Genomic DNA, 27,705 nt, shown 5'->3' with positions numbered 1-27,705 from the left:
TGGAGTATAGTTGATTTACAGTGTTGTGTGAGTTTCTGCTGTACAGCAAAGTGATTCAGTTGTACATATATCCATTCTTTTTTAGATTCTTTTTCCGTATAGGTCATTACAGATTATTGAGTAGAGTTCCCTCTGCTATACAGTAGGTCCTTATTAGTTACCTATTTTATATATAGTAGTGTGTATATGTCAATCCTAATCTCCCTATTTATCTCTCCCCCCCTTCCCCCCCGGTAAACGTAAGTTCATTTTCTACAAAAATGTGGTTATTGTAAGTTTAGTAAATTCTCATTTGCATAGAAATATAATGTAACACGTCATTAATGTATATCTACTGCCAAGAAAATATGGATAATTTATCTTTGTTGAAAAGGAAACTTTTCTCTCTGAATTCTCATGTAGTTGTGGTTTAGAAGTGACTTATTAAGTAATGTAATGATTGTGTTTCAAAGTTAGGCTCAGTGACGTCTATCTCAATTTCATTCTCCAGATCAAAGAATGTTCAGAAAAAGTAGAGCTCGTACATGGTAAGAAAGCTGGACTTGCAGCTGACAAGAAGGAGTTCAAGCCTGTGCCGGGAAGAGCTGCTGCTTCGGGGGCTACAGGAGATAAGGACACAAAGGACATTTCAGCACCCAAACCAGGACCCTTAAAAAAGGCACCTGCTACTAAGGTTAATAGATGACTTGGAAAATATGGTTTAAAAATTAGAATTTAGTAAGGTAGGGTCTGAATCTCAGGTTCAGGGTTGTTCTTCAATATGATTTCATTTGAGAGATGAACTCATTACAACATTCAAAATACAGCAGAACATCTTTTAATGAAGACAGCATATTCCAGTAGTACATTTGGTTATTTGAAACCTATATAGAGATAAAAATGGTAATGAAGATACAGGAGTACCTTTTAAGGCATCAGAAAGTATCATTAAATAATGAAATAGGGACTTCCCTGGTGGCGCAGTGGTTAGGAATCCACCTGCCAATGCAGGGGACACGAGTTCGATTCCTAGTCTGGGAAGATCCCACATGCCACAGAGCAACTAAGCCCGTGTGCTACAACTGCTGAGCCTGCGAGCCATAACTACTGAGCCCACGTGCCACAACTACTGAAGCCTGCGCACCTAGAGCCTGCGCTCCGCCACAAGAGAAGCCTGCACACCACAGCAAAGAGTAGCCCCTGCCTGCTGCAACTAGAGAAAGCCCACGTGCAGCAACAGACCCAACGCAGCCAAAAATAAATAAAATAAATTTATTAAAAATAATAATGAAATAGTATGGCAAGGTACATAACATTAATAATGTAAGTTCATTTTCTAACTTAACATAAGGTCATTTTGCTAATAATGCTCTGGAATTGCAGCACCGAGTCTCCGTTCCATCAGGGTCTCACTTTCTAGTGTAGAAGAGGGGGAAATGACCAAGGGCAAATATGGCATTCTTACAGTGAACACTTTTCTTGGACTGGATTCTCTTAAGCATGAAGTTATCTGCTGAAAATGCAAGAAGTTTGATTCTCTTTTCCACCCTGAGCCCCAGCCTGGAGTTAGGAGAAGAGAACTGATATTTAGTGAGCTTTACTTTGTGAAGCATTTTACCTACATAATCTTATTTAATCATCATAACAATCCTTGAGATAAGGGTTTTGTGATCCCTGTTTTTCCAGAAAAGGAAACTGGGGCTCAGCAAGGTTACATGTCCTGCACATGCTCTTACAATTCACTTGTTTGTTTATTCTGTCTCCCCACACTGTATTGTAAACTTTAAAGGATAGAGATCTTGTCACTGCTTGACCACTTGTGCATAGAAGAGGCTCCGGCATATAGCAGGAGCTCTGCATATATTTGTTGAATGACCAGAGTTGCAGAACTGGGATTTGAACCCAGGTATCTAGCTACAGAGTCTGTGTACTTTCATGTTATGCTGTCTCTTCAGTACTCCAGTACAGGGAGTTGGCAGCTATTTTCTCCTTTCTCACCAGCTCCTGCCTCTCTGGACAGTGACCTGGGCGCAGCACCTTAAGACCTTTTCTTATCTTGCTGAACCTTTCCATGCTAGCCGGCTTTCTCTTATAAGGGATTCTTTTCCTTCCCCCAAGAATAAGCTGTGGGTGGAGTGGGGAAGGACCTGCTTTTGTTCTTTTGAAAAAATCAGTAGGACAGTATCATCTAATAAACCTACTAAGCCAATAAACATGTATGTCTATGTTTAAAAAAAAAAAGGAGATTTATTAATTGAGGTGCCTCTCAATTAATAAAACAGAGTACTATTATATACAAGAAAGGATCCAGAAGAGGTGTTCTAGTAAATCAAAGAGTGTAAAATTTTCTATTTTTACAGTGAGAAAACAATTAAATCTCTCTTCATGGGGTAGTTATTATGAACCAATAAAATCATAGTGCTAATGTGAACTGGCAAGTGTTAGAGGTTTCCATTGGATTAAAAACCAGCATCTTAGCTTTGCTAACCCCACCTTAAAAGCTCAGAATATGTTCAAGATAACAGTGGTTTCAGAACAGCTCTGGATGTTCAAGACTAAATTGGTCCTCTGTCATTTTATCTTTTCTTTTTAGGTTTGGGCATTGCTTAACAAATATCCAAAATAGGTAGAAGGAATGATGTGGACAGTGATGTGTGTTGCCATATTAATGTTACTGCCCTTGGCTGTATACCTTATGATAAACTGCTATTTTCTTGTGACCTTTCAAAACTGGGGGTGACATAAATTTAAATCAAGATATTTAAATAGAATAGCAGATAGAATCCAGTGGGTGCAATAGAAAGTATGAGCAACTGAAGTTTATTCCAGGATCGCAAGGATAGTTTGATATTAGAAAAATTACTGAATTTATAGATCAAAAGAAGTCTAATTTCAAACACTGAAAAGGAATATAATAAATTTCAGCATGTCTTCTTGATAAAAATTCTTAACCGTATAGAAATGGATGGATACTTTGATATGATTAAATATATCATTTTTATAGATTATATGATCATATTCTTGGAAAACCCAAGCAAGTCAACTGGAAAACTAATAAAACAATAAAAAATATTCAGTGAGATGGCCATCTTCAACATAACTAGAACACTCACTGAAATTGGCGTAACACCTCTTTTTCTTCACAAATTAGATAGTTCTACAGTGAGTAATAACATATTCCATGTTACTTGGAGTAACTTTGTGGTTAAATAGTGAGTACTTTGTGGTTAAATAGTGAGTAAATGTTATAACTCAGAAACTGCCCTTTACTAGTGTAGGAAGGATCTAGAGGCATTTAAAGGCATCAAACATTAATTCTCAAATTAATCTGTAAATGTAGCATAAATCCAGTTTATTGTTTTTATTTCGTTTATCTCATTAGCTCATTTTGAATTAGAGGTTCTTTTTTTTTTTTTTAATTTTATTTATTTTTGGCTGTGTTGGGTCTTCGTTGCTGCTCATGGACTTTTCTCTAGTTGCTGTTGTCTTCGTTGTGGTGCTCGGGCTTCTCATTGCGGTGGTTTCTCTTGTAGTGGAGCATGGGCTCTAGGCATGTGGGCTTCAGTAGTTGTGGTACACAGGCTTAGTTGCTCCGCGGCATGTGGGATCTTCCTGGCCCAGGGCTCGAACCCACGTCCCCTGCATTGGCAGGCGGATTCTTAACCACTGCGCCACCAGGGAAGCCCTAGAGGTTCTTAACACAGCTTCTACAGATTCCCCATGAATGATCTTCAGGAGGTCTGTCTGCCCTTGAAATTGCTAAATTCTGTGGGCACAAAAAATATGGGTCTTTTTGTTGTCGCTGTTGGTTGAGTGATCCCTCATTTTAATCAAATTTTTGAGGAATCTCTAATTCCAAAATGTCTAAGAATCACTATTCTAAATCCTTAAGTGGTTTAATATTTTTCTGTTTGCTTTTAGCCTGGCGGGCCACCGAAGAAGGGGAAACCAGCTGCACTAGGAGGCGCAGGGAGCACTGGAACCAAGAACAAGAAAGGGTTGGAGACTAAAGAAATAGTGGAGCCTGAGCTCTCGGTCAGTATTACACAGTATGCCTCAAACTCAAAACCAAGGAAAGTCATTGCCTATGAGGAGGTTCAGGTTCTTTCTTTTCTGAGTTCTGTAACGTATAGTTAATGGATGTCTTTTTAGCTTATTGAAACTGTGCCTTGGACAAACTTCCCCTTTACAGTAGTATAATAGAATCCTCAGATACTAAAACACACCTATGGGAGTGTTCTTGTAGTTTTGGCTGGGGTATTCTTACATTGTTGCCATCTGTTTCCTTAAGCAATTATTAGTGTTAATGTTTTGTATCTTACAGATAGAAGTATGTGAAGAAAAAGCTTCAGCTGTCCTTCCTGCTACCTGTATACAGCTTCTAGACAGCAGTAACTGGAAGGAAAGGCTGGCCTGTATGGAAGAGTTCCAAAAGGTGGGTACACAGGGATGAGTTGAATGTGAAAGAAAATTACATCATACAGAAGTGATGAATTGATAAATGAAGGACTAGTCCTAATTGCTGTATTTTGTAACCAGTGAACATGTCTGCAGGGTGTTAACTAAAGATGAGGTGGGGTTTTTATTTGCTTTTTAGCTGTTTAGTATTTATCTTTCAACATCTCCTTTCTGTGGCTTCTATCAGCTCATAACCTAAGTGATGCATACTCAAGAAAATTAGGTTTATTCTGAATTATAAGGCTTACATGAATTTTATTTTATTTTTAGTTTTTTTTTTTTTTTGGCTGTGTTGGGTCTTTGTTGCTGCGCTCAGGCTTTCTCTAGTTGTGGTGAGCGGGGGCTACTCTTCATTGAGGTGCACAGGCTTCTCATTGCGGTGGCTTCTCTTGTTGCAGAGCACGGGCTCTAGGCACATGGGCTTCAGTAGTTGAAGCACGCGGGTTCACTAGTTGCAGCATGCAGGCCCTGGAGCGTGCAGGCTTTAGTAGTTGTGGCACGTGGGCTCTAGGGCACGCAGGCATCAGTAGTTGGGGCGCACGGGCTTAGTTGCTCCGTGGCAGACCAGGGATCTTCCCAGACCAGGGATCGAACCCATGTCCCCTGCATTGGCAGGCAGACTCTTAACCACTGTGCCACCAGGGAAGTCCCTGAATTTTAATATTATGGTATTAAACTTACTAGGCAAACAGGTCTCTTCACGTAAACCACCCCTCATCCATTTTATGTTTCCCTCTTTGTTGTCATGATTCTCAGAAGAATAGACATTATCACTTGGTATGAGAAGCTTCTTTAAAAAAAATCTGTGTTGGACAGGAGCATGGTGGTTTATTTTGGCACACACTCTTTGATTCTAATGATGAGGGGTGTGGAGAAACTGCAAGAATGCTGCGACTTGAGCCAGGAGTCCTGGCTTCCAGTCCTGCATCCGCCACTCAAGCTTAGCCCTGGGTGTGCTTCTTTGAAACCTGTACTTAAATGCTTCTAACCTACTCTACTTTGCTATGTTTTTAGGAAAATCGAATAAGTCAAAATATGTATAAGCAGTTTCAGCCATACACTGGGCAAATTAAAACTGTTACTTTCTTTGGGGCAAATTATTTATGAATTCCTGAAATGTGAAAAAAAGAGTTTCAGTGGCATCACTATAACAACCATATACCAAACATCCAACTTAAGAAACAAAGTATTAGAACAGAAAGTAAACAAGCTCTATCTGTGACCCTCCTCATTTCTATTCCCCTCACTCCTTCAAAGGTAAACACGTAATTGATTTGGTATATACTGTTCCCTTGGAACTAATCATTAATCCCTTAACTCTCCTACTATCTTGTTTTACTTCAAGGCTGTTGAACTAATGGACCGAACTGAAATGCCATGCCAGGCATTAGTGAGGATGCTGGCCAAGAAACCTGGATGGAAAGAAACTAATTTTCAGGTATATTTAAATTAGAGATTTAATATCTTTTATTGAAGTAATTTTCATTACATCATCCTATGGTGTATTAGAGAGGTATAGTTTGGTAATTTTTAGCTTGTTCTTTTTTTTAAAATCACTCAGCCAATGTGTCATGTAATTTTAAATGAACAGTGGAATGTGTGCATTTTGATTAAACACATAACTCTAACTTTGTGCATTTAGGAGTTTATATATATACAAATACTTATTGTTTGTTAATTCATATGTATGCATTTTTCTCATTATTTAGACCTGGAAGCCCTCGAATATAGGGAGGGATGAACAATGAGATAGCGTTCTTATTTCTTTGCATAAAAAATAAATGTCTTTAAATTGCCAATAAAAAATTACCACATAATCGGTTTAACTCATTAACTGATAATAGAGATGAAATTGAGCAGTAGCGTTATTTAGTTTAAAAAGTAGGTGTAAAGGGAGGTATAGGAAAGTAATACATGAAGGAAAATGAGAAAAGTGTTTTCTTCTTCTCCTCTAGACATACATAGAGCTGATGGGAAACAAAAGTTTGAAATGTATCAGGTTTATTTTTGGCTTCCTGCTAGTCTCTTTTTTACTTCTGTTTTGCCACCTCTTATTCTCTGTTTAGGACCATAGCTCCCTTGCTCACTGTTCCCTTAGCACTGCGTTATAACCTCATCCAAACCATCCAGCTCCACAAAGGTTTCCCGTGCCAGAAGGTTCTGATACTGCCTTCTTCCCCTCACACCACCACTTTTAAAACTCCCGTTACGTAGCTTCTCAGATAGGTGAAAGAAGCACACCTGATTTGAGCTAATACCCTTCTTTGTATTAGATCCATATCAAGAGATAATTTTATATCTTTTTCTCCTTTATAACAACTTTCCTGAGGGTATAAAATTGTTTTAAACGGTACAGTGCAGCTGTTTTTAGTCTATACACATAGTTAGCAACTCCTACCACTATTTAATTTTAGAGTATTTTCATCACCCCAAAAAGAAACCCCATACCCATCAGTAGTCACTCTCTATTCCTCCCCAAGTCCCCACCCCCAGTCCCTGGCAACAATTAATCTACTTTCTCTCTCTATGGATCACTTCTCCTGGACATTTCATGTAAATAGAATGATGTGGCCTTTTGTGTCTGGCTTTTACTTAGCATAATGTTTTCAAGGTTCATCCATACTGTAGCATATATCAACTCTACAGTCTTTTTTTTTTTTTTGCGGTACGCGGGCCTCTCACCGCCATGGCCTCTCCCGCTGCGGAGCACAGTCTCCGGACATGCAGGCTCAGCGGCCATGGCCCACGGGCCCAGCCGCTCCGTGGCATGTGGGATCCTCCTGGACTGGGGCACGAACCCACCTCCCCTGCATAAGCAGGTGGACTGTCAACCACTGCGCCACCAGGGAAGCCCTACAGTCTTTTATTGCTAAACAGTATTCCATCGTATGGATATACAACATTTTATTTACCCATTCATAAGTTCTTTGTTTTTTCTTCGGCTGTGTCACGTAGCATATGGAATCTTAGTTCTCCAACCAGGGATCCCGCGACCCCTTCATTGGAAGCACGGAGTCTTAACCACTGGACCACCAGGGAAGTCCCTTCCCATTCATAAGTTGATGGGCATTTGCATTGTTTCTGCTTTGGGGCTATTGTGAATAATGCTACTATGAACTTTCATGTACAAACTTTTGTGTGAACACATGTATATACCTAGTAGAATTGCTGGGTCTTATGGTGACTCTGTGTTTAACTTTCTGAGAAACTGACAAACTGTTTTCTAAAGTGGCTGTACCATTTTATCTTTGCACTAGCAGTGCAGGAGAGTTCCAGTTTCTCTACTTCCTTGCCAACACTTGTTATTTAAATATTCAAACAGGAAAAAGGGAAATATTTTTGGTCAAAAGTGTCTGAAGTCCCAGACATCTGCCATCATCACATTAATATCTTTAAATTGTTTTTCACAGTTCCTTCCATTCTTCCACTTAAAAATCTACAAATTCTTTAAATCTCTCAAGTTCTGGTGTGTGTGTGTGTCTGTGTGTGTGTGTGTGTGTGTGTACACGAGGGTTGTAATTTTTTTTGTGGGCAACTCTAGTAGGAACTCTGAATTAGTATGGTCATTTTATTATGTATTTCAGGATGTATGCTCAGTACTATATGCAGATAACCATAGGAGAAGGAGAAAATAGAAATTATATTTTTCAATTCATAAACTTCATGTGGTAAAATTGCTTGTTAATATTTTAAAACAGAGTGGCTTTTTTTCTGTCTTAGCTGTCAGCTACATTAATTGATAACAATTAAAGGATAAAAATTATTTTGTTTCTTGGTTTAAAGTTTGATTTTAGTTTGGTCATGTTCTCAGCTGTTACATCTTCAGGCTGCTATAAAAATAAGTAAATAAATAAATGTCTTTGGGCAATTCCCTGGCGGTCCAGTGGTTAGGACTTGGCACTTTCACTGCCGAGGGCCTGGTTCAATCTCTGGTCAGGGAACTAAGATCCCAGAAGCCGCGTGGCACGCCCCACCCCCGCCAAAAAAAAAAGTCTTTGGCTTACTCATAACTTTCTGATACTTATCCTTGTTCAGGTGATGCAAATGAAGCTTCACATAGTTGCTTTGATTGCCCAGAAGGGAAATTTTTCCAAAACTTCAGCTCAGATCGTCTTAGATGGCCTTGTAGACAAGATTGGAGATGTGAAATGTGGGAACAATGCAAAAGAAGCTATGACAGCAATAGCAGAAGCTTGTATGTTGCCATGGACAGCTGAACAGGTTAGTGACACAGAGCTCTCTTTCCTCAAGTTTTCCCAGTTTTTTCCCAAATTTTAATTTAAAGTTATTAGTTAAACTTTAGTTCTTTTCTTCTCAAGTAAAACCTTTTTTGATACTGTTTTACTTTTACCTTTAGTAATTTTTGCACTGTTGCCTGATAATTAAAATTGTCTTAGTCAAGAATATTCTATTAAGAATGAAAGTAATTTTCTCTTAAGACATTATCATCCAGAGTGACCACTAATGAAAAGTTGTAAACAGTCCAGATTGCCTTTTAAAAAAATTTTTTTTATTGAAGTATTAGTTGATGTACAATACTGTGAGAATGCTTTTAATACTTCTGTCACTTACCTCATTTTCTTGTGTAAATTAAATATTTCATTCCTAAGGCATTCTTGCAGTTGTGTTAGCATCAGGAAAACCACGCTTAATCTACTACTGCCTTAATGTCAAGCTATATTTCTGTGAGAAATATGAGAGAAAACACAGATCTGTTTTGGTTTTTTGTATGTTTGTTTTTCCACTCCAGGTTATGTCAATGGCTTTCTTACAGAAGAATCCCAAGAATCAGTCAGAAACTCTGAATTGGCTATCAAATGCAATAAAAGAATTTGGTTTTTCTGGGTAAGTCAGAAAGAAATCAAGCACATGTTTTGCCAGTCTCCAAACTGGTGATTATATTTGTTGTAGCTATTGCTGCTTATTTCTGAGAAGCCAGAGCTGGATTGTCTATAATTTATATAAAACAAGACTACCTTTGTTCCAAAAGCCTATATTGGCTTGTGCTCCTGCATTTTGATATCCACTAATATTAGAGTTCTCTAAGTTATTTTTCCTCAAGTATTTGTAACTGTCCCACAGAAAAGCCAGTTCCAAGGATTTCTAGTCAAATACATTTGGAAAATACTATATAAAATCACACTTGTTTAGAGATCTATAGTGCACGTTGGAAAATTAAAGGCTCTGAGAAGTCCTGCAGTTAAGACACTTGTTTAACCCACTCTTTCCCAAAGTTATTTGTCTATTGATCACATTTGTTTACAGTAGTCCCCCGCTTATATGTGGTTTCACCTTCCACAGTGTCAGTTACCCACAGTCAACTGCATTCAAAAAATATTAAATGGAAAATTTCAGAAATAAACAATTTATAAGTTTTAAACTGTGGGCCGTTCTGAGTAGCATGATGAAATCTCACTCTGTCCTGCCCAGGATATGAATCATTCCTTTGTCCAGTGTATCCCACCCATCAGTCACTTAGTAGCTGTCTCAGTTACAGATCGATCCTTGTGGTATTGCAGTGCTGCTGTTCAAGTAACCCTTATTTTACTTAATAATGGCCCTATGGGACTCCCCTGGCTGTCCAGTGGTTGGGACTTTGCTTTCCAATGCAGGGGGAGCGGGTTCGATCCCTGGTCAGGGAGCTAAGATCCCACATGCCTCGCGGCCAAAAAACAAAATCATAAAACAGAAGCAATATTGTAAGAAATTAAATAAAGACTTTAAAAATGGTCCACATCAAAAAAGTCGTAAAAAAAATTGCCCCAAAGTGCAAGAGTAGAGATGCTGGCAATTTGGATATGCTAAAAAGAAGCTGTAAAGTGCTTCCTTTAAGTAAAAAAGTGAAAGTTCTCAACTCAGTAAGGAAAGAAAAAACTGGCATGCTGAGGTTGCTAAGATCTACAGTAAGAATCTTCTATCCATAAATTGTGAAGGAAAAAAATTCGTGAGTTTCACTGTTGCACCTCAAACTGCAAACATTGTAAGTGCTTAGTTAAGATGGAAAAGGCATTGAATTTTTGGGTGGAAGACATAAACGGAAAGAAAACATGACTGATGGCAATGTGTTCCACCCAAAAGCGTGCAGCCTATGAAGATTTCAGTAAGGGATCCCCTGAAACAAGTGACACCAAGCCATTTGCTGCAAGTAAGGATGGCTACACAGATTCAGAAACAGGTTGGGACTGAAAAATGTAAAAATTACAGGAGAGGCTGCGTTTGCCAGTGAAGCAGCCTCTGCATTTCTGGTAGAGTTGAAAAAATTGATTAAGGAGAAAGAGCACACTCACATAACTTTTATTACAGTATATTGTTATAATTGTTCTATTCTGTTATTAGTTATTATTACTAATCTCTTACTGTGTCTAATTTATAAATTAAACTTTATCATAGTTCCATAGGTATAGGAAAAAAATAGTATATGTAGTACTATCCACAGTTTCAGGAATCCACTGGGGGGTCTTGGAAAGTATCCCTCCCAGATAAGGGGGAACTATTGTATTTTATTTAACAAAATTTTATAGACTTACTTTATGCCTGGCACTTTCTAAATAATAACTCATTTGATTTAATCATCATTAAAAACCATGTGAGGTATTGTTCTCTCCTTTTATAGATGAGGAAACTAGAGCACTGAAAGCTTGAGTGATCTGCCCAAGTCACAGAAAGTGGCAAAGCCAAGATTTTTTTTTTTCATAAAGTTATTTTATTTATTTATTTTTGGCTGTATTGGGTCTTTGTTGCTGTGCGCAGGCTTTCTCTAGTTGCGGCGAGCAGGGGCTACTCTTCGTTGTGGTGCGTGGGCTTCTCGTTGCAGTGGCTTCTCTTGTTGCGGAGCACGGGCTCTAGGCGCGCAGGCTTCAGTAGTTGTGGCACGCAGGCTCAGTAGTTGTGGCTCGCGGGCTCTAGAGCTCAGGCTCAGTAGTTGTGGTGCACAGGCTTAGTTGCTCCGCGGCATGTGGGATCTTCCTGGACCAGGGCTTGAACCTGTGTCCCTTGCATTGGCAGGCAGGTTCTTAACCACTGCGTCAGGAAGTGGTTAGGGAAGTCCTGGGAGAAAAACATTCTAGATGAAGGGAACAGCAAGTGCAAAAGCCCTGTGGCAGGAGCACATGTGATATATTTTAAAATAGCAAGGAGTAATTGTTCTTCAGAATGCAGTTGAAGTAGAAGAGTGAGGGAGTAGGGAGTGGTAGGAGATAAAGATTGAAGAAAGAACAGGGGCCCAGGTTGTGTAGGGCCTCAAAGTTTTGAATAAATTGGAAACCATTAGATAGTTTTGAGCAGAATAATATGAGGATTATTCAGTCAGAACAGATAGTGAAGATCAAGGGCAGAAGCAGGGAGACTAATTAGAAGGCTACTGAAATAATCCTGTCAAGAAATTATATGGCTTGGAAGTATTATGACTCAGAATATATTTTGAAGGTAGAACTAAGCAGGATATTGAACTTAAGAGAGAAGAGGAGTCAAGGGTGACTCTGAGGAGTCAGGGATGGCCTGAGCAACTGGAGAATGAAGTGCCTGTTTACTGAGATAGGGAAGACTATGGGAAGAACAGGTTTGGGGGCGGGCTGTGGACAATCAGGAGTTTGGTTTTGACAGATGTAGGTTATCTACTAGACATAAAAATGGAAATGTCACAAAGGCAGTCGGATATATGAATCTGGAGTTCAGGAAAGAGATCAACACTGGATTGATCTAATGCATATAGATAGTATTTAAAGCTTACTTTAAATGAGTGTAGAAAGAGAATAGGTGAAACTCAGGACATATCTAAAGGAAGCTGGTTCTAGAGTCTGGCTTTATAAAACTCCATTGAGTATTTTGAGGTTTCACTTGTTTTTCATTCTAAGTATCATTTCTTCTAGATTGAACGTGAAAGCTTTCATTAGCAATGTGAAGACAGCTCTTGCTGCAACAAACCCAGTGAGTACATACCAGCATGTATAGGAAGAGTGGTAAGTACAGCCATCTTTATGGTTCTGTTCTGATCTGAAAAGTTATTTTTGTTCTGCCAGGCTGTGAGGACTTCTGCCATCACCTTGCTTGGCGTGATGTATCTGTACGTTGGTCCCTCTTTGCGAATGTTCTTTGAGGATGAGAAGCCTGCCCTCCTATCCCAGATAGATGCAGAATTTGAGAAGGTAAAGATTCCACAAATGATACAATCCATAGTTGACTTGAGAATGCTTATATTAGTTAAGTTTAAACTTTTAACCCTTTGGAATGAAGAATATTTATGTATTTGCTTTTATATGTATAAGGTATCCCTGGGAAGAATTCATAAGAAATAGATGACTTTGTGAGGAAGAGAACTAGATAGCTATAGTATAGGATGGGACATTTTCCCCTTTGTGGCTTTGGAATATTAAACATTTTGAATGTATTACCTATTCCAAAAGTACACTAAATATAACATTAAATTTTTTTTTTTAAGTAAAAAGAAACTTGACCTTCCTTGAATAAACTTTCTAATTGAAATTGCTAAGTTTTGGCAGACTGGCTGTGTATTGTCTTGGGCATACAAGTCAAATGACAGCTTTATGATTGAGAAGTCATATTCTAATAGGTTTGTATAAAGATATCTTTTGTCACATAGTCTCAAAATTGGAATCTAAGTAGGAATTAAAATATGTGCTGTGTGAATATTAAGTATTATGAAGGAATATGAAAGTTTGACACAGGTACCATTCTCTAACCAGTTTGCTCTCATATTCTTCATCAAGTTCATTAGCCTCACTGACTTATTTGTGTGTAGATGCAGGGACAGAACCCACCTGCTCCAACCAGAGGGATTTCCAAACACAGTACAAGTGGTACAGATGAAGGAGAAGATGGAGACGAACCAGATGATGGGGGCAATGATGTTGTGGATCTTTTGCCAAGGACAGAAATCAGGTTTGTTGCTAATGATTTATTTGATGTATTATACTTAGTTCTTAATGGTGTCTTCTATTTCTCAGTCAGGGTACTTCTGTGACATCATTGTTCTTTTAGGCATCTGGAATTAAGGATTCTGTCTTTTTTTTTTCAGTGATAAAATCACTTCAGAGTTGGTGTCTAAGATTGGTGACAAGAATTGGAAGATCAGGAAAGAAGGCCTAGATGAAGTGGCAGGTATTATCAATGAAGCAAAATTTATCCAGCCAAACATAGGTGAACTTCCAACTGCCTTGAAGGGTCGACTCAACGATTCAAATAAAATCTTGGTACGTAGAATATATGCCTGTTTTTTTCTCTCCCCTCTCTGCCCCTGCAGGGTGATCCTTTTCAGTAACCTTCACCAGCAAAAACAAAAAGGAGTTAGTCACTCTATTGCTTTGAACTAGAAATAGCTTCCTTTAATTTCTTAAGTGTGCCTCAAGATATGTTGGTAGATGGCAAGTTTATTAATCAAATTTTCATGAATCTCAGATTTGCTGTTTACAGGGCTCTGATATTAAGTATTTTTGTATAAAACTGCTTGTAATACCCATAAACAAGTTAATTTCTAATTTTTAAATTTGGATTTTTATGTGAGATTTTTCTTAAACTAGGCTTTACCTTACTTTAAAATTATAAAGCATTGTAATCTCTAGTCAAAAATTCTAATATTCCAATTTTATGAACTGATGATAAAAGGAGACACCATCACCCAAAAATTATTCATAAGCTGATTAGTATCATAATGAGCTGATTTTTTTAAAGTAGGCCAGAAACTTCCTACTGCATTGACTGTATAGCAGCAAACTTGCAAAACTTTGAGCACACCTTGCAATGGTTTGAACATAAGGTGTTGGCTTTTCCCACCCAGGTGCAGCAGACGTTGAATATCCTCCAGCAGTTGGCAGTAGCCATGGGCCCAAACATCAAGCAACATGTGAAGAACTTAGGCATCTCTATCATCACAGTGCTTGGAGACAGCAAGGTAAACCTGAGTCTTTTTACCACAGCTCTGTTCTGGAATAGGGCAGCCACATGACTGGGCTAAGAATAATCCTTTTTTTTTAATTTATTTATTTATTTTTTTTTATTTTTGGCTGTGTTGGGTCGTTGTTGCTGTGCACGAGCTTTCTCTAGTTGTGGCGAGCGGGGGCTACTCTTCGTCATGGTGCGCGGGCTTCTCATTGCAGTGGCTTCTTGTTGCAGAGCACAGGCTCTAGGTGCACGGGCTTCAGTAGTTGTGGTGCGTGGGCTCAGTAGTTGTGGCTTGCAGGCTCTTGAGCGCAGGCTCAGTAGTTGTGGCACACGGGCGTAGTTGCTCCACGGCATGTGGGATCTTCCTGGGCCAAGGCTCGAACCCGTGTCCCTTGCATTGACAGGCAGATTCTTAACTACTGCGCCTCCAGGGAAGCCCCAATCCTTTTCTTACATGTAAGAGTGCATGTAAACAGTTTATAAACTTTGTTAGAGAAGAGAATATTAGGAGGAAAATCGTAAAAATTTTTACCTCCCAGGCATTATTAAGGTGATCAGATATCTCACTAGCTTTGTGACCCTTAGATAAGTTGTTTATCTTTTTGAGTTTCAGTTTTTTATCTATGAAATTTAATTCTTACAGAATTAAATAAGCAACTGTACATAAAGTACCTGTACCTGTCTCATATAGTATGTACTCAAAAAATGGTTGCTATTATGATTATGATATCATTGTTTAAGGTGTTGGTATAAAGAGTGAATAAACGTATAAATTTTGGATCATGTATTTTATTTTCTACCTGTTCCCTCAACTACTAGAGTAGGATCTTCTGGTACTTCAGTAAGATATTTGCAGTTTCACAGTCCTGGAATTTGTCACATTGAAAGTTGCAAGCTCTTATGTTTATCCTTAATTGAATATTCGAATGTCTCTTTATTTTTGTGTAATACATTTAATTTGAGGAATTGGACTATTTTAATATTTTTCACGTCAGTAAGTCGTTCTCATTCTATGAATGCAAATTACTATAAAAACAAAAATGTTCAATCAAATTGTTAATTTCAGTCTAACTATTAAGAGTTCTCTAACAGGTAGAATTACATTCTTTAGCAGATAACCAGGGACATAAGAGTCCCCAGAAGTTCAGGAAACAAAACCTAAGAGTTTGTTCCCCTAACATGATGTTTTATGCCCAGGTCACTGTTTTCCCTAATTAACTGAGTATGGGATCTTTACAATTTGGAGTTTTATGTTTCTAATTTACTTTGGAGTTTCAGTACAACGTGGATCTACATTCTGTTTCAAAGAAGATGAAGTATGTTCCAAGTATGTTCATGTGGACTTTAGAGAAACCTCCATTGTTCGTGTTCATAAAGTAACAGGCTTTTCACTCCCTACCTCCAAACCATAGCAGTGTTACCTTTATTGATTCTCTCTTCCATTCAGAACAATGTTCGAGCTGCGGCCCTAGCAACAGTGAATGCTTGGGCAGAACAGACTGGCATGAAGGAATGGCTGGAGGGGGAAGATCTTTCTGAAGAGCTCAAAAAGGAAAATCCTTTCTTGAGGCAAGAGGTTAGTACCACAAATATGATTTGCTTTACTCATGTCTTCTACCTTCATAGAGGCTTGGACCTACCTAATAAATATACATGAATGGATAGAATGAGTTCCATTATAAAATCGCTAATAATATGAAACCAAATTCCTGGAGCTTTTTTATTCATGTGCTTCCTTTTCTTTTTTCCTTTCATGTGCTTTTTTAACAATAAAACTTTTTAAAGGACTAGCCTTTTTGTGAAGTTTTCTCTTTGCTTGAACTCTTAAATGGTAAAGTAAGAGGTTTTAATCATGACATAAAAATAGTTCAACATTCAAAAGTCTATCAGTGTCACCCATCATACCAACAGGCTAAAGAAAAGTCATATAATCCTATCAGTTGACAAAAAAAAGGATTTGAGAAAATCCAACATCTATTCATGATAAAAGCTGTCAGTAAGTTAGTAATAGAAGAGAATTACTCAAGTTAAATAAAAAGCATCTGCAAAAAACCTCTGTAAATGATAATATTCTTAGTGGTTAAAGACTGAATGCTTTCCCCCTAAGATCAGGAACAAAGCAAGAATGTCCACTTTCACTGCTGTTACTCTGCATAGAACTGGAAGTTCTAGTCACTGCAATAAGGCAAGAAAAAGAAATGAAAGGCATACAGTTGGAAAAAGAATAAATAAAACTATCCGTAATTGCAGATAACATGACTGTTTACATAGAAAATTCCAGGAAATCTACAAGTAAACTCCTAGAACTAATAAATGAGTTCAGTAAGATTGCAGGATACAAAATAAACACAATCACATTTGACAAAAGTCAGTCACATTTCTTTATAATACATTGAACATATGGAAACCGAAGTTACAAACATAGTACAGTTTACAGTCACTCCAAAGAAAATGAAATCCTTAGCTATACACTTAACAAAAAAAATACAAAATATGTCTACTGAAAATTACAAAAATGCTGATGAAGCATTCAAGGAAGACCCACATAGATGTAGAGACATGCCTTGTTTGTGGATTGGAAGATTTAACATAGTAGAAATTAGAAATGTCAGTTCTATACATTTAATGTATACATAATTGATGTATGCATTTAATGTAATTCTTATCAAAATTCAAGAAAGTTTTTTTATAGACAAAGTCAAGGTTATTTTAAAATTTATATTCTAGCTAAAACAGTCTTGACAAAGGGAAAAAAATGGAAAGAACCTCTCTACCATATATTAGGGCTTACGAAATTAAATTGCTAACATAATCAAGACACTGGGGAATTCCCTGGCGGTCCAGTGCTTAGGACTCCATGCTTTCACTGCCAAGGGCTCAGGTTCAATTCCTGGTTGGGGAACTGATCCCCCCAGCCAAGCTGTGTGGCAAAAAAAAAAAAAAAAAAAAAAAGACACTGTGATAGCAAGGGGTAGGAGGAAGAGGATAGATACAGATAGGTGGAGCTGAAGAGGAAACCCAGAAATAGACCCACACAAATATGAGCAACTAATTTTCAACAGTGTTTCCAAAGTAATTCAGTGGAGGAAGTGTGGCCTTTTCACCAGATGATGCTGGAGCAGTTGACATCCAGAGACAAAAAAATTAAACCTTACCTAAACCTCACATCTTACACCAGAATTAACTCAAAATGGATTTATGGGCTTAAATGTAGAACATAAAACTATAGAACTTTTAAAGATAACATAGGAGAAAACCTTCAAGATATAGAAATTCAGGCAAAGAATTCTTAGACTAGACACCAAAACCACAATTCATCAAAGAAAAATTTGATAAATTGGACCTCATCAAAATTAAGAACTCTTACTCTACAAAAGACCATGTGAAGAAGATGAAAAGACAGCCTGGAGTGGGAGAAAATATTTGCAACCTCTGTGTCTGATAACGGACTATCATCGAGAATATATATATATATATATATATATATATATATATATATATAAAGAACTCTCAAAACTCAACAGTTAAAAATCTAATTACAAAATAGGCAAAAGACAAGAACAGACATTTCACTGAAGAGGATATACAGATGGCAAATAAGCCCATGAAAGGTGTTCAACATTATTGGCCATCAAGGAAATGCAAATTAAAACTGCAATGAGATATCACAGACAACTATCAGAATTACTAAAATAAAAAATTGTGATAACACCAAATTCTGGCAAGAATGTGGAAAAACTTGAACACTCTCCTGGTGGAAATGTAAAATGGTATAGCCACTCCAGAAAACAGTTGGGCAGTTTCTTATGAGACTATACGTGTAGTTACTGTATGACCCAGCAAGTCTTGGGCATTTATTCCAGAAAAATGAAAATTTATGTTTACACAAAAGCCTATATACAAATGTTCATAGCAGCTGATTCATAATAGCCAAAATCTGGAAACAGCCCAGATGTCTTTCAACAGGTGAATGCTTAAACTATTGTATATCCATATGTGTAATACTATTTAGCAGTAAAAGAAACAAATTATTTATACATGCAACAAGTTAGATAAATCACAGAGGAATTGTGCTGACAGTTCCAATTCCAAACAGTTACATACTATATGATTCTATTTATATGAGTTTGAAATCTCATATTTTAGAAATGGATAAACAGATTAGTGGTTACCAGGGATTAGGGAGTAGGAGGAGGGATGTGAATGTGGTTATAAAAGAGGCAACACATGGGATCCTTGGGATGGAGCTGTTCAAAATCTTGACTGCGGGAATACACTAACACATGAAAAAATTGTAGAGAAAGCAATATAGACACATACACAAATGAGACAGAATCAGACTGGATCAATCTGAGTATTATCAGTGGATTGTATCAATGTCAATATCCTGGTTGTTTATACTATAGTATAGTTTCATAAAGTGCTACTGTTGGAGGAAACGGAGTAGAGTGCCTGGGATCTCTCTGTATTATTTCTTATAACTGCATGTGAATATATAATCATCTCAATAAATATCTCAACTAAAAAATAAATGCAGGGCTTCCCTCGTGGTGCAGTGGTTAAGAATCCACCTGCCAATTCAGGAGACACGGGTTCGAGCCCTGGCCCGGGAAGATCCCACATGCTGCAGAGCAACTAAGCCCGTGTGCCACAACTACTGAGCCTGCGCTCTAGAACCCATGAGCCACAACTACTGAAGCCTGCGTGCCACGACTACTGAAGCCCATGCACCTAAAGCCTGTGAGCCACAACTACTGAAACCCGCACGCCACAACTACTGAAGCCCATGCACCTAGAGCCTGTGCTCCGCAACAAGAAAAACCACTGCAATGAGAAGTCAGCGCACCACAACGAAGAGTAGCAGTAGCCCCTGCTCACCACAACTAGAGAAAGCCCATGCGTAGTAAATGAAGACCCAACACAGCCAAAAATGAATAAATAAATTTAGTTTAAAAAATTAATTTTAAAAATAAATAAATACAGATTTCCCTGGCATCTAGTCGTTAGGACTCTGCTTTCACTACTGTGGCTGCGGTTTGATCCCTGGTCGGGAAACTAAGATCCCACAAGCCACACGGCATGGCTGAAAAACAAACAAAACAAAAAATAAAACGAATATTTTAGAGAGAGAGAGAAAAACTGTCTATGTAAGGCAGAAAGCAGAAGTCCTGGTAGAACTTGTCATCTTCTAATCAAATAAATATTTTGCATCTTCTCTAGCTGAATAGTTCTTAGAATTAAAAAAGAAGTGAAAGTTTAAGATGCATTAAGAGCTATTAAAGCTTTATAACTTAATGCTCAAACGTGGTCCAAAAAACTGTGTCCTTATCTTAGCTGATTATCTTCATTGCATGTTTATCATTTAATTGGACAATGGAAATGACTGATTTCACACTGGAAAGTTGTAGTGTGAGAACTAATTCAGTGTTTGGTACTGATAAAATCATTAAGCTGAAGATCATAAATAATGACAGTTTTCTATGTGCAGTGTGTAACTGGTCTTTATTTCTTTTGGCAGCTTCTGGGCTGGCTGGCTGAGAAACTACCGACTCTCCGTTCCACCCCCACAGACCTTATCCTTTGTGTTCCCCACCTCTACTCCTGCCTAGAGGATCGCAATGGAGATGTGCGAAAGAAGGCCCAAGATGCCTTGCCATTCTTCATGATGCATTTAGGATATGAGAAAATGGCCAAGGCTACTGGGAAACTAAAAGTACTACTACTTGTTGCTGCTGTTAAAAGCCATTTAGAAAAATATTGAACATGAATTTATATAGGCAAAAGATCATATTAACCTCCTATGAGTTTCAACTTGAAATCCCAGTGAGAGCAGAAATAAAATGTTTAGTAGTGTAGAACTTCTAAAGAATCTGCTGTCTTTGCAGGGATGAAAATTGTGACCTTCTAGAATGGCAGCTAATTTACTGTGACTTCATAATGTGTTACTTCTCTTGCACTATGTGCTGCCTCCCTTACTTCATTGGTATTTCAAAACTAGGAGCTCAAGGATTTGACAGCAGATCTGTTAGTAAGCATAGCATGAGTATATCATTTATGTGGCCTCTCACCTCTGTTATATTGTCTCCCTAGCCAACTTCTAAAGATCAGGTGTTGGCCATGTTAGAGAAAGCCAAAGCTAACATGCCAGCCAAGCCCGCTGCACCTGCTAAAGCAACTTCCAAATCCGTGGGAGGATCAGCTCCAGCCAAATTCCAGCCTGCCTCAGGTAACTCTTATTTTGAGAGGGTTAAAGGGGAAGGAAATAGTCAAGGGAACTCTTAAAGAAATAGAAACTTTCATTTTTTAATCACATTTCCTCATGGCTTAGATCCCAAATCCTCCCTCCATCTCCTTACCCTCCTTTCATAAACATTTGTCAAGTTACCTGGTTTTATGCCAGGAACTGTGCTGAGGGTTTAAGGATGAATAATTTGATTTCCAACTCCAAAAAGGAGTTTGGGAGTATCACAATGAAATACTCCAGAAAGCAAGTGCTCAATCTTACTTTTAAGGTTTCCACAACTATTTTCTGCTATTGGATATTACAGTTAGAAGGAGAATTGGGACCATCTAGCTTAACCCTCTTTATTAACAGGTAAGGAATACCAAAGGTTAAGTGACTTGCACAAGGCCAAACAGCCAGCCAGTGGCTGAACCAGCAGAGACCTCTGCTTAACTCATTCATAAATGAGTTCCCCTTCCACTACACTTGGCTGTTTGCTGATCCATTCTAATATTTACTAAACTTCTTCAAGGGAAAATTCTTGATTTCTTCATCCTAATGTTAAAATTCCAAAATGTACAAATAGAACACTGATCTGTAACCGCTGCTCTTCTAGACTTATTGCTTAAACAAAATAATAATATTCTGTTTAGTGGGGCAGAAATTATTGTTGCTATAAAGTGAGAAATTTTACATGTGTTAAATTGTTGGTATCAAAGTATATATTCAGTTATAACATTTATTGGGATCTTGCTATATGGTATATATAGTTTACTATAGTATCAAAGGTGAGAGACTGTTCCCTTAAGGAAGTATCAGTCTAACATAAAGGTTTTTTAACTGCTATTTAGAAAATGGTTTTAAACTGCAGTTTAAATGTTGATAAAGGAGATGCAGATTTTCTGAATTAATTTCATGAGGAAATCGGGGAGAAAAAAGATTAGGAAAAAAATCTAACTGAAAGTGCTTTAAAAATGGATACATTTGTTTAAAAAAAACTTTTCAAAAAAATAAAATAAAAATAATTTTTTAATAGATGTATTTAAAACTACTGGCTTTCTCACCATCATTATATATTTAACCTGCCCAGAATATAGTGATATTAGTTAGAGTTTATGTTTACAGTACATGTTTTTTTTTTTCTCAAAGCACCTGTTGAAGATTCTGTTTCTGGCACCGTAGAACCCAAGCCTGATCCAAAAAAGGCCAAAGCTCTAGGAGTTTCCTCTAAAGCAAAGGTATGTTAATTCTGCAACTTAGATGTAGAATTGCTTTTAAGTGTTTTATACACTGAGTCATTCTTTTAGCAAAGATTATATTACATATGAAAGATTATTACTACTCTTGATATTATCTAATTATGAAGTATTTATTTATACAAGTTTCTGTGTCTCACTTTTAATGTTACCTCAAAACAAAGACTCCTATTCTCAAGAGCTACTGCCAGGGTTTCTGTCATCCAGGACTTTGAGGGAGATTTTCAGTAGTAGGCAACTTCCTTTACATTTGGCAGAAAGTCATTATATTAGGTGTTCTGATTAGACTAAAAGGAAATATCTTCTGTCCCCACACCGATGGGATTTGATGCATCACCAATCCTTTTAGCATCCATGCAGAGTTGGACAGTTTAAAGAAATGTGTTCAAATGCTCAACCTTAAATATCCCCTGGGTGTGTTTTCATTTAATTTTTTGAATCATAGCAAATTGTCATCAGTTTCTATATCAAGATTCAGAGCTTGTCACTGTATTCAAAGAATTGACTGTTTAATACTTACAAAAGGAAAATTGCAAAACTGTGCAATCAGTAGTAAATCTAATAGTAAATATAAATAGAGAAAACTATTTCATTAACTGCATGTAACTGATGAAAGTATGCAGAGTAGGAAATGTTTTATTATCCAGTACATTTATTATTACATCCACATTATAGAAGGGCCACTCTGTGGCCATTCTTCTAAATATTAGTTACTCATTTTCCCTCCCTATGCTTGGGTCCTTCAACTCAGTGAGTTAATTTAAATGAGTAATTATCTTCTGAACTATCCAGTGAAGCTGTTCTTTTCCTGTCCTTCTCCCTCTCCTCCTCCCAAATTTAACAAGCGCTTAATTTCAGTATTTTGATCACAAGTGCTTTGAAGTATTTTTGACTCTGTTCTTAATGCAACTTTCTTTTCAGTCTTTTGCAGTTTACAAAGCAGTTTCACATAAATGATCTCACATTTGTTTTGACTGAATGACTTAAGAGTTTGAACTAGAAAGAAATGCTGGCCTACTAAAAATAGCAGACTTTTGCTATATTTATAATATAATAATAATAATTCCAGTAATTAAATTCAAATTTTACCTTAAATATATATACCATGTGTTCACAATTTCTTTCCATCTGATACAAAGATTCTAGATCTTGGATTCTTTTTAAAAGCCACTTAAAAGAAAAATCTATCTATTTATTTATTGGCTGCATCGGGTCTTAGTTGAGGCACGCAGGATCTTTCGTTGCAGCACACGGGCTTCTCTCCAGTTGTGGTGCGCGGGCTCCAGAGCACGTGGGCTCTGTAGTTGTGGCACGCGGGCTTAGTTGCCCCGTAGCATGTGGGATCTGAGTTCTCTGACCAGGGATTGAACCGGTGTCCCCTGCATTGCAAGATGGATTCTTAACCACTGGACCACCAGGGAAGTCCCTAAAAGCCACTTTAGTAACTTAAGTATTTAAAATGTTTCTAGGAAATTTCTCTCTAGAAACAGGTTCAAAGGGTCTCCAGTTACAGTAATGTTATAGAGATACATTTTATATACAGAGAAACAGAAAAGTTTTCTCAAGTTATGTGAAATGTGTGCATACCATTCAAAATGTCATTAATATGAGAAAGCTATAAACAGTGTTGAAGATTCCAAGAAAGAAAAGAACTATCCATTATATGTCAGTTATATCAATAATTATTTTAAAAGAACTATCCAAGAATCAGAAATAGTAACCCAGTAACCCAGACCAATGATATATAATAGCAGCTTTTCCAACCACATCACATGCCAGCCCAAGGACTAACCAGCAGTTACTTAAGAGTGCTATTAGAAACATTTTTAGAAAACCTGTACACAAACATATCAAATGCAAGATTCTATGGTTCATTTGTTTGTTTCATTTGGAATATGATATAGAAAGGTGTCTCTGGTTTATATAGTGCCCTTTTGCTGGGCAGTAACAGCGAATTCCCAAGGAGTAGTCTAAGCTAATCAGTATTCCCTGTACCTTGGTTGTAGACTGCGCAAGGAAAGAAAGTACCAAGCAAAACCAGCTTAAAGGAAGATGAAGACAAATCTGGTCCTATTTTTATTGTTGTTCCAAATGGAAAGGAGCAACGAATGAAAGATGAGAAAGGATTAAAGGTAAGGAAGAAATAAGAATCTTCAGGAGTTTTTTGCTTGTTTGTTTTAGTTTCGTTTTGTAATCAAGAATAATTTTTCTGTCTGAAATTCATATCATTGTGAAATATCTAATAATTAACTGAATCTTTTGCTTATAAATTATATCTTGTTTCTGTAAGACTATTTTTGGGGGTTTTTTTGTTTGTTTTTAGAATCAAAGACTGGCAAGTAGTCATTGATTTTTTTTTTATCAACTACACATATGTCATATACTACTCCTTTATTCTTTCTTGTACCTGACCTTAAAAGATAGACTTGGTAACTATATATGGCTAGTTTGATCATTTCGCCTTTTTTTTCTTTTTTAACATCTTTATTGGAGTATAATTGCTTTACAATGGTGTGTTAGTTTCTGCTTTATAACAAAGTGAATCAGTTATACATATACATATGTTCCCATATCTCTTCCCTCTTGCATCTCCCTCCCTCCCACCCTCCCTATCCCACCCCTCTAGGTGGTCACAAACCACTGAGCTGATCTCCCTGTGCTATGCAGCTGCTTCCCACTAGCTATCTGTTTTACGTTTGGTAGTGTATATATGTCCATGCCACTCTCTCACTTTGTCACAGCTTACCCTTCCCCCTCCCCATATCCTTAAATCCATGCTCTAGTAGGTCTGTGTCTTTATTCCCGTCTTACCCCTAGGTACTTCATGACCTTTTTTTTTTTTTCCTTAGATTCCATATATATGTGTTAACATATGGTATTTGTTTTTCTCTTTCTGACTTACTTCACTCTGATGACAGACTCTAGGTCCATCCCCCTCACTACAAATAACTCAATTTCATTTCTTTTTACGGCTGAGTAATATTCCATTGTATGTATGTGCCACATCTTCTTTATCCATATTCCATTGTATATATGTGCCACATCATCTTTATCCATTCATCTGTCGATGGACACTTAGGTTGCTTCCATGTCCTGGCTATTGTAAATAGAGCTGCAATGAACATTTTGGTACATGACTGTTTTTGAATTATGGTTTTCTCAGGGTATATGCCCAGTAGTGGGATTGCTGGGTCGTATGGTAGATCTATGTGTAGTTTTTTAAGGAACCTCCATACTGTTCTCCATAGTGGCTGTAACTATATATGGCTAGTTTGATCATTTCGCTTTTGATGTTGTTTTGGTTTTATTAATCAGTTAAAACTTTTCAAAATATATACATTAGAATTTTTAAAAATTCAAACAATACAAAAAAAGTACAGAAAGTATGAAAAGCATGTCTCCCACTCCAGTCTCCCTACACAGGGAGGATGTTATGACCAGTTATTTTGTGTATTACTCCAGAAATAATAATATTCCATACCTATACAATCATATATATATAAATATATGGCCCTCGTTTTACACAGATGGGAACATGCCGTACTCTTTGTTCTGAATCTTACATTTTTCTTTTAATGGTATTTGAAATATATATCTTAAAGATCATTCCATATCTGCAACGCATGTATGCGTTCATTCTGTTTATTGATGCATCATATGTATGTACCTTTCTTTATCCTCAACCCACTATGTTGAACATTTAGGTTACTTATAATCTTTCACTCTTATAAACTATACTGCCATAGGCATCTTTGAATATAGGTTTTGTGCACATATGTAAGTATATTTATATTAAACTCCTAGAATAATATGTACATTTAAAATTTTGATAGATATTTCAAATTTGCCCTTTATTAAAATTGTACCAACAGTATCCACCATGTTATACAATAATAGATCATTGATATTTCTAGTAAGAATTGCTGAAAATTCTATTCCTAGAAGATTTTCAGAGTTAAGCTTCCAGAAGTATGACAGACAGATTGAGAGTACATTTTGCATTCATACTTAATTATACATTAATCTTGGTGAATTTAAAAATATCCTATTAAACTGATTCCTGCAGCTGCTTTAAATAGAGTTCTCTACCACATTTCAGTTGAACACCTTACAGCTCCTTTTCACTGTTTTTTTTTTCAGGTGCTGAAGTGGAATTTTACTACTCCGCGGGATGAATACATTGAGCAACTAAAAACTCAGATGTCTAGCTGTGTGGCTAAATGGTTACAAGATGAGATGTTTCACTCAGACTTTCAGCATCACAACAAAGCCCTTGCTGTCATGGTTGATGTAAGTTTGCAACAAAATAAATATGCATGAATCTCAGGCATGAAAATACTGAGCCCTGTGAAATCATCGGAAGTTTGCATGAATTGAGAAGGAACTGGAATACACCATGTTCTCTGTTTTTAGAGCTTTCTTATTATCTGATAGAATAAATGACTATATGTCTATAATTTGGGGTCTTAAATGGAGGCTTAAAAATCTATCATTTTCTTTTTGCACTGCAGTAAAATTTGAGAGTTACTTGCCTAATAGAACTTAAATTTTTATAGTCTAATTTGTGAGGGTTTTGTATTGTTTTGTTTCAAGCACTTGGAGAGTGAAAAAGAGGGTGTCATTGGTTGCCTGGATCTTATCTTAAAGTGGCTTACCCTGCGGTTTTTTGACACCAATACAAGCGTCCTAATGAAAGCCCTAGAATATTTAAAATTGCTCTTCACCCTGCTGAGTGAGGAGGAGTATCATCTTACTGAGAATGAAGCATCTTCCTTCATCCCCTATCTCATCCTCAAGGTAATGTGTTGTTCTCACTTTGGAAGATTACTCAAGTTCCCAGCTACTTCAGTTCCTGTACTTTTATTCCCTCTCCCCTCTTCATTTATTGTATGATGATGATACCTTCCACCGCTCATTTTATTCTTTCAAGATGTAGTGACACACAAGGGGGTACCTTTGCTACTCAGAGAATGCATCACTTAATCATTATTTTCCTTGTTGACTAGGTCGGAGAACCAAAGGATGTCATTCGTAAAGATGTCCGTGCCATCCTGAACCGGATGTGCCTTGTCTACCCAGCCAGCAAGATGTTCCCCTTCATCATGGAAGGAACCAAATCCAAAAACTCTAAGCAGAGAGCAGGTAAAGCAACAATTTAAATAGAGCCCTAGGTCTGCAACAGTGACCTCTAAAAGAAATAATTTATAGATGAACCAGGAAATTTCTTGATTCTAACCTTCTGATTTGGACTGTGAGAGTGATGAGTTGCACACTGGTGGAGCCACAGTATCAGGTGATACAGGCACCGCTCAGTACCACCCTGGTGACAAAATCAAGTGCACAGGGGCCATCTGACTCACAGGCATCTCTTTCTTCTAGGAGCCCTTGTTATACCACCACTGTTTCATTGTGTATTTTATAGAAGGCAGTAAACAAGGAAGAATTCAAGGCAGAGCCAGAATAAGATTTTAGACCTTCATGTATGCCAGGGAAAATGTATCTAGTAAAGATAGGTCTCTATGCCAAATCTCTGTTGAGTCTCCTTAATCTAGCCTTTCTCTCCCCAGAGTGCCTAGAAGAACTAGGGTGTCTGGTCGAGTCCTATGGCATGAATGTTTGCCAACCAACCCCAGGAAAAGCCTTAAAGGAGATAGCGATTCACATAGGAGACCGCGACAACGCTGTGCGCAATGCTGCCCTCAACACCATCGTTACAGTGTACAATGTACACGGGGATCAGGTGTTCAAACTGATTGGAACTGTGAGTGACTTTTCTCTGAACATTTTCAGCATGTTGTGAATTGCAGGATCACTTAGGTGTCAAGTTTCATGCCATCTCAACTCTAAGTTTTTACCACTTTTTGTTAAAACTCAGCCTATCGATATGTCCTA

The 27,705-nt window shown here is 37.4% G+C and overlaps 1 protein-coding gene across 2 annotated transcripts in view; it reads left to right on the top strand.

Annotated features, from left to right (window-relative positions):
* Window positions 1-27,705, top strand: part of CKAP5 (cytoskeleton associated protein 5) — a 109,495-nt gene that overhangs the window by 58,742 nt on the left and 23,048 nt on the right. For both annotated transcript variants that reach the window (XM_082844028.1, XM_082844029.1), the window contains exons 13-32: window positions 491-673; window positions 3,901-4,014; window positions 4,304-4,414; window positions 5,783-5,875; window positions 8,473-8,658; window positions 9,188-9,282; window positions 12,306-12,363; window positions 12,456-12,581; window positions 13,196-13,335; window positions 13,472-13,646; window positions 14,231-14,344; window positions 15,782-15,910; window positions 19,853-20,047; window positions 20,425-20,560; window positions 21,707-21,795; window positions 23,820-23,945; window positions 25,954-26,103; window positions 26,407-26,610; window positions 26,820-26,955; window positions 27,381-27,574. In XM_082844028.1, the coding sequence (XP_082700154.1) occupies window positions 491-673; window positions 3,901-4,014; window positions 4,304-4,414; window positions 5,783-5,875; window positions 8,473-8,658; window positions 9,188-9,282; window positions 12,306-12,363; window positions 12,456-12,581; window positions 13,196-13,335; window positions 13,472-13,646; window positions 14,231-14,344; window positions 15,782-15,910; window positions 19,853-20,047; window positions 20,425-20,560; window positions 21,707-21,795; window positions 23,820-23,945; window positions 25,954-26,103; window positions 26,407-26,610; window positions 26,820-26,955; window positions 27,381-27,574 (2,754 nt within the window). The remainder of the gene's footprint in view (window positions 1-490; window positions 674-3,900; window positions 4,015-4,303; window positions 4,415-5,782; window positions 5,876-8,472; window positions 8,659-9,187; window positions 9,283-12,305; window positions 12,364-12,455; window positions 12,582-13,195; window positions 13,336-13,471; window positions 13,647-14,230; window positions 14,345-15,781; window positions 15,911-19,852; window positions 20,048-20,424; window positions 20,561-21,706; window positions 21,796-23,819; window positions 23,946-25,953; window positions 26,104-26,406; window positions 26,611-26,819; window positions 26,956-27,380; window positions 27,575-27,705) is intronic.

This window comes from Leucopleurus acutus (genome assembly GCF_964270905.1).
Source record: "Leucopleurus acutus genome assembly, chromosome: 8".
In the NCBI taxonomy this organism is placed as follows: Eukaryota; Metazoa; Chordata; class Mammalia; order Artiodactyla; family Delphinidae; genus Leucopleurus; species Leucopleurus acutus.
Note: the sequence above shows the minus strand (reverse complement) of the source record. Positions and strands in the feature narration are given on the sequence as shown.